Raw genomic sequence first — 6,767 nt, 5'->3', positions numbered from 1 at the left:
ATGGACCATAAAGTAGATTTGCGCTGACGTCACGTGCAAGACCCCGTATTTCCTGAGCTGCGGTCGGACTCCGGCCACTGTGGTAGCCGCACCTCGCGCTCTCCGCTTGGACGTCAGAATTCTGTGTGTGACAGGCAGCCTGGGGACCCGGGACCGGCGGTGTGGACGTGGAGTCCACGCTTCCACAAGAGAGGACACCCTGCACCTGCTCGTCCTTGGGGGGGCTGTGTCCTGGGCTCCGTGTCCCCAGGTGGAGGTGTGCCTGTCCCTCCCACGGGAGCCTGCCGCTTCCCTCCTTGAGCCCTGACTTGGGGCGCTTTTCCAGAAACGAATCCTGGCGTGTGGGGGGGGAGCCTGCTCCCTAGGACCAGGTGGCCCCCAGGACAGGCGCAGGTCCTTCCTCTGACGCTCCTGAGCAGCCCAGTACCCTTGTCATTTCTAGAAGATCCTCCCTCCCAGAGCTGCCGGGCCTCTCCCGCTGGTGGATGATGCCTCTGCGGAGGTCCAGCCCCCAGTGCCCTGCAGGACCTGGGTTCTGGCCATGTTCCCTGGTGTTCCAGCACCTCAGGTGCCCAGTGGCCGCCCTTGGGGCTGCCTTCCACCCTTGACCCGATACCGTGTCTTTGTGCCTGGAACAGGGTGCAGGGCCTGTCTTCCAAGGGGGCTCCGTCCCCCCGCATTGCTGCCCGCCGCTCCTCCGTGCCCACGGGTGGGGTGCCCTCCCTGGGGGTGGAGCTGCGGGCCCAGGTCCCCTCCACGCCCGGGGTCCGGCCCCCAGAGGCCCGGCTGGGGTGGCAGGTGGGGCACCGCGCCCCTCAGTGGGGCGGCTTGAAGGACGCTTGGGCTGGCCACAGGGTACCCCCACCCATGCCCTGAGACCACACGCAGACTGAGGGCTCGGTTTTATTCCGTGCGAGGCTGGTTTGGGAGCCGTGCAGTGTTCACCACGTCTGCTCCCTCGGCCCGCGCCGCACTCGGCTGGACTGCCAGACGCTGCTTCAGCCCCTCCCTCGGCCACGGCCGCTCGCCCCCAGAGCCCTCTGAGACGCTGCCCTCTCTGGTCCTGGGCCGGGAGCGCTCCTCAGCCCCCGCGTCCCCCACGCTGGGCCATCTGCATCCGCTGTTGGCGCCTGGCTGCTTCCACCCACTCGCGGATGAGCCTGGCCTCGAACGCACGAGCCTCCCGGACAGACGCCGGGTCTTCTGGGTGAGACGCTCTAAGGGGCAGGCACGGGGCCTCAGCTGGGCAGCAGGCCGAGCCCTGCCCCACCCCAGCCCACGTCCAGCCGCTGGCCCGGGCCACACGCAGCACCACTCCCGGCAAGTCCGCACCTGAGGTCTAGGTGATGGGCTCCCCCCCGGATGGTGATGGCGAGGACCGACGTGCTCAGGTTACTCCGGATCTGTCGAAGGACATCCCGTCAGCCGCCCGGTGTGCTCTGAGCCGCGGCCAGCCCACCCCTGCCCACTCGTGCGGCCTGCGGCGGGGCTGCTTGTCCAGCTCGGGGTGCAGCTGAGGCAGGAACGAGCAGCCTCGTTAGGAGGCGGAGGTTAGGGTGCCCGACATCAGTTCACACTCGGAAGTCGGGGAGGGGACATCTGGGGGCTCGGTCCATTAAGCGTCCGACTCGATGTCGGCTCAGGTCCTGTGGGGTCGTGGGATTGCGCCCCGTGGAGGCCCCGTGCTCAGCAGGGATTCTGCCTGAGATTCTCTCCCTCCCTCTGCCCGCCCCCCCAAAGGAAGTCCAAGGGGGAGAACCATCAAAGGGAGGAGGAGATGAAGTTAGAAAGAAAATGAAGGGCACACACAAGCCAGGAGCGGAGGGTGGCTGACCGACAGGGAGGGTCCCGCATGGGCCCCCCAGCGGGCCAGAGCCAAGAGCACCTGCAGCAGCTCCCAGGCCGTGCCTCACCCCGCCCCCTGCCCAGGGGTCCAGGTCACCGTTGGAGAAGAGGATGTTGCTGGCAGCTTTGAGGTCTGAAAGGGACAGACATGGGGGTGGAGACGGGCCCGGCCGCCCGGATCTGAGCCGTGGCCAGATCAGGGGAGCCGAGTCCGCGTGGGGCGCAGGGAGGGAGGCTGCCCTCTCGAGCCGCACCGTCCCCGCCGAAGCTGGTGTGCAGCCAGTCCCTCCGGGGCCACACGCCCCACGTGTCCAGGCAGTACTGCTGGCGGAGGGCCTCGGTGAAGGGCAACTCAGGGAAGAGGTCTGTCACGTTGCTGCTGGAAAACGTCAGGTTGATCTCGGTGCAGGCCTGTGGGACGCCGCACACCAGGGTCGGGCGGGGGCGCACCCAGCGCCTCCGTCCCGGGCAGTCCCGGGCGGCCGGCAGCCCTACCTGGTAGTCCCAGGCCCTGGCGTTGGGGCCGGAGCCACAGCCCGTGGGGTCCGCGCAGGCCTGGTACTGCAGGTAGATGTCGTAGCAGGGCGCTGTGCCCGAGGAGTTATACACCAGCCCTGGCGGACAGGCCCGGGCGCTCCTTGGGTCTGTGCTGGTGGCTCTGACCCCCCGCGTCCCCCGACGGCCCCCCTCCCAGCAGGGCAGGTCGTGGCGGGGCAGAGCCCCCCAGGCCGGGCCAGGGACGGCATGGGGACGTCGGTGCTCCTTGCCTGCACGTGGCCCGCACCCCAAGCCGTGTCCACCCCCACGCTCTGCGCTGGGCTGAGGGGAGACGCACCAGCCAGTGTTCCCAGCCCCTTGATCCTCTGGCTCTCGCTCAGCAGCCGGTCACAGCCAACCTGGGGATGCCAACCAAAGACCCCCACTTGGCCTGCAGCCCCCTCGCAGTCCACCCTCCCTGGTCCCGGGCCCCGGAGTGGCTGCGAGGCTCTTGGGCTGACCAGCACTGGCCGGCCCACGGCAGCTGGGCCCTTCTCTGTCCACGGACACCGCCCTCCCGAGACCCCAGGCAGCGTCTCCTCATGCCGGGAGCAGCCGTCTTGCCTTGACTGGGTTGGCAGGAAGGTGCCCGAGGAAGTCGGTGGGGTAGGGGTAGTCCATCATGGCCAGCACGGTGAAGGCATTGCGGGCGAACCCAAAGAGCTGGGTCAGGTCCTCCCAGCTGGACAGGCGCTGGCAGGTGCCGAACTCCCGGCTGACCGTGTCATGGGCTGCCAGGGGGAGGCGGGACAACGGCCTCTGGCGGCTGCTGGTGGGCGTGGGGTGGGGGCCAGAGGGAGGGGAGGGCTGGTCCGCAGCTCACGGTGGGGCCTTCTCACCTCCCTGTAAGAACAGGTCCTTGATCTGCCGGAACGCGTCCCGCACGCCCTGGGCACACTTGGGACTCTGGCCCTCGAAGTCCTGGAGAGAGAAGGGTTGTGGCTGCCGCTGCCGCAGCCTGGCCCGGCCCCGGGGGCCCCGGAACCCTCGCTCACCGCCGAGACGTCGCGGAAGAACTGGTAGGAGTCGCCGAGGCCAGCCGCAGACACGAGGGGCGCACTGGCCGCGAGCGCGCCGTCCACGAGATGGGGGTACTTGATCCTCATGTAGGCGCTGAGCATCCCCCCGTAGCTGGGCGGACACACAGCGTGGGGCTGGGGCCACAGCGTCCCCAGGACGCCCCTCTGCTCTCCCTCCCCAGAGCCCACGGTGCCCACGGGAGGCCCTGCCACTTCCGTCCCACAGAAATCCCGGCCCTGGGGCCAAGCACGCGCGTGTGGCTCAGGGAGAAGCGAGCCGGGCGAGGGCCCACCTGCCACCAAAGGCAATGGCGGGGCTGTCCGGGGCCCCGAGGTCCCTCCGCAGCGCGCCGAGCAGCCTCGCGAAGTCGGCCAGGGCCTGTTCCACGGTCAGCAGCTCCGTGTGCCCGCGCCGCGTGGACCGCTCGCCGAACGGGAGTGACTTCCCATAGTAGCGCTGCAGGCGGGCGCCGGTGGGACTGAGCCCGGCCCCCACGCCCGCCCTCCCCGCCCACGCCGCCCCCGGTACGCACGTGCTCCGCGAAGACGACCAGGGCCTCCTGCTGTGCGGCCAGCTCCAGGATGAACCCCGAGTTGTTGGCGAAGGACCACACGTTGCCCTCGTTGCCCGTGTAGAAGAATATGGGCCCCCTGCCCCTCTTCCAGAACTTCTCTGTCGGGCGGAGGCAGGAGGGGGGTGGGTGAGGCGCGGGGCAGGACCCCGGGCCCCGGGCCTCTCAGGGCGACCTCACCTGACACCAGGAACCGCTGGGGGAAGGTCTTGTTGCCAAACCTCTCGAAGTTGAAATGGTCCAGAAGCTGCTCAAAGTAGCCCTCCCGAAAGTCGCTCCCCGGGACCCTGTGGGCTGCAGGGGTGCGGTGCTCAGCGCGCGGGGCACACCGGACGGGGTGGGGGGGACGCCCGCGGGCCCGCACTCACCCCTGGCCCCCGGGCCGCGCGGCCCCAGCACCAGCAGCAGGGTCAGGGCCCAGGGCAGGGCCGGCCGGAGCTGGGCGCCCATCTCTGCTCGGCGGCGGGGCACGGTCACATGACCGGCAGGCGGCCCTCACGTGACAGCCCGAGCGGTTTGTGGGCCGCCCTTCCGCGCCTCCGTCGGCTCCTGGGGCCTTCCGTCCCCGTCTCGAGGTTCCTGCCACCCACTGCGTCGCCACGGAGACAGTCGCCGTGGGGACGCTGGAAGCGGGAATGGGCTCGAGGACCTGGTGCTGGGACAGGACGTGTGCCCAGCCACCCGTCCTCCAGGGGCCACTGACCAGGGCCCGGGCGCCCCGCGCAGGGAGACCCGCATGGCGGTGGGAGGGAGGCAGAGGGGTCCCTGCTGGCTGTCCAGGCTGCTCCTCTTGGCGCATCCCAGCCTCTGGGCCCCCCGGTGCCGTCCTGGGCTGACCCTGGAGGAGAAGAGCGGGAGCCTTGGGAAGATGGGGCGACAGCGGGAAGGAGGGGTCTCAGGCAGAGGCCAGCAGGCCTGTGGAAAGGGCTTGTCCAAGTGACAGGGACCTCACGGCTGCAGCAGGGGGGCGGCCGGGCAGGCAGGGGTTTGGGCAGTGCAGGGATGTGGCTGCTGAGAGCCGCTGGGAGCTGGGAGCCTCTCGCCCACCCCCACCCCCGCCCCCGGCTGCTCCCTTTGATGAAGGATAGGCCAGCAGCATGAGGGGCTCCGGCCCTAAGCGGAAACCACCCTTAAAAGGATTTTACACCCACCCTGCAAGGAGCCCTCCAGCCTTCCCCACCTGAGAGATGACAGGAACCTGATTGCATGACAGGTCGTCCGCCAACAAGCCCATTAAAATTCCGGTGGCTTTGTCCTCCATCACTCAGTAAACCTTGCTTCCCGGCCCACCACCCTGTGTGGTCTCCTCTGTTCTTTGCAGCGGTGCGACCAAGAACCACGGAATATCGTGCAACACCTTCACTGGTCCCTCAGTCAGAGAGGGGCCCAGGAGGTGCCCGGACACTGCAGGGCCCCCTCTCCCCCAGCAGCCAGCCTGGGCCCAGGTCAGGGGCCAGAACTGCAGAACCACCCTGCCCCAGGCTGCAGGGGAAGGGGGGTCAGCCGGCCCCGCTCCCCACGCCGTCCCTGGCCAGCACGACCCCCGGCTGCAGGGGAAGGGGGGTCAGCTGGCCCCACTCCCCACGGTGTACGGTCAGCTGGTCACCCCTTCCCCCGGCTGCAGGGGGAAGGGGGGGTCAGCTGGTCACCCCTTCCCCCGGCTGCAGGGGGAAGGGGGGGTCAGCCGGCCCCGCTCCCCACGCCGTCCCCGGCCAGCACGACCCCCGGCTGCAGGGGAAGGGGGGTCAGCCGGCCCCGCTCCCCATGGCCATCCCTGGCCTGCACAACCTCCAGGCTCCGCCCAGGCCCCGCCTGCCTGGTGCTGGGACATGACTGGGCTGGGGTCCAGCACTTGGCTGCAGGCTGGGAACCCAGGGCTCCAGGACAGGCCCAGGCTGAGCAAGGAGGACCTCACATTGTTGCAGGACGGTCACTGTGGCAACCAGCATGGTGACAATGACTGTCCATCGTGTCACACCACCCCATGGGTGTGGTCCCCCATGGTCACCAAGTGCCACACCACAATCACTCCAGAGTCCCTGTCCCCACTCCCATGTCCCTGTGTCCCTGCCCCCCCGTCCCTGTCCCCATGTCCTGTCAATGCCCCTATCCCTGTGTCCCTGTGTCCCCATCCTTGTGGCCCTGTGTCCCCACCTCCCCATGTCCCTCTGTCCCCGTGTCCCTGTGTCCCCGTCCCTGTGTCTCTGTCCCTGTAACCCTGTGTCCCCGAGTCCCTCGCCCTCTGTGCCCAACCTTGTGCCCTCGTCCCCCTGTCCCTCTGTGCCCACCCTTGTGCCCCCCTTCCCGTGTCTGTGTCCCCATCCCGTGTCCTACTCCCTGTGTCCCCGTCCCATGTCCCCGTCCCTGTGTCCCTGTGTCCCCATGTCAGGTCCCTTTGTGCTTACCCTCTTGTTCCCGTCCCTGCGCCCCCCTGTCCCCCTGTCCCTATCCCTCTGTCTCTGTGTCCCCATCCTGTCTCTCTGTCCCCAAGCTCCCGTGTCCCCGTGTCCCCGTGTCCCTGTTCCTGTGTCCTCGTGCCCGCACCCAGGGCTGTCTGTCCTGTGTTGAGTAGAGAGAAGCCCTGCATGGTAGAGGCCAGGACAAGATGCAAGGACTCGCAGCTCCTTCCCCCTGGATGGCAGCTTCTCCTCAGGCTGGTCCTACCCGCATCCCCTCCTCTTAGCCCAGGCGCCTGACCCTAACACCCCAACTGCAGACCCACCGTGCTCTCCCCTCCAAACCCTCCAGGCAGCTCCTCCGTGCCTGGGCGGCACCGGGAAGGCCCAGACAGGTG

At 68.9% G+C, this 6,767-nt stretch overlaps 1 protein-coding gene across 1 annotated transcript; it reads right to left on the bottom strand.

Annotated features, from left to right (window-relative positions):
• Nucleotides 1–890: 890 nt before the first annotated feature.
• On the bottom strand, nucleotides 891–4,433 carry DPP7 (dipeptidyl peptidase 7). Its single transcript, XM_021690996.2, has 13 exons — nucleotides 4,342–4,433; nucleotides 4,154–4,267; nucleotides 3,935–4,074; nucleotides 3,695–3,858; nucleotides 3,378–3,513; nucleotides 3,222–3,303; nucleotides 2,947–3,113; nucleotides 2,681–2,741; nucleotides 2,341–2,459; nucleotides 2,100–2,256; nucleotides 1,914–1,978; nucleotides 1,333–1,403; nucleotides 891–1,217 (listed from the first exon to the last, which is right to left on the bottom strand). Exons 1-13 carry the CDS (start codon nucleotides 4,421–4,423, stop codon nucleotides 1,082–1,084), a joined length of 1,494 nt encoding a protein of 497 aa, XP_021546671.1. The 5' UTR covers nucleotides 4,424–4,433; the 3' UTR covers nucleotides 891–1,081.
• Between the last annotated feature and the right edge of the window lie 2,334 nt (nucleotides 4,434–6,767).

The sequence above is a fragment of the Neomonachus schauinslandi genome, unplaced genomic scaffold, assembly GCF_002201575.2.
Source record: "Neomonachus schauinslandi unplaced genomic scaffold, ASM220157v2 HiC_scaffold_852, whole genome shotgun sequence".
In the NCBI taxonomy this organism is placed as follows: Eukaryota; Metazoa; Chordata; class Mammalia; order Carnivora; family Phocidae; genus Neomonachus; species Neomonachus schauinslandi.
The sequence above is the reverse complement of the archived record's forward strand: the minus strand, read 5'-3'. Positions and strand labels throughout refer to the sequence as shown.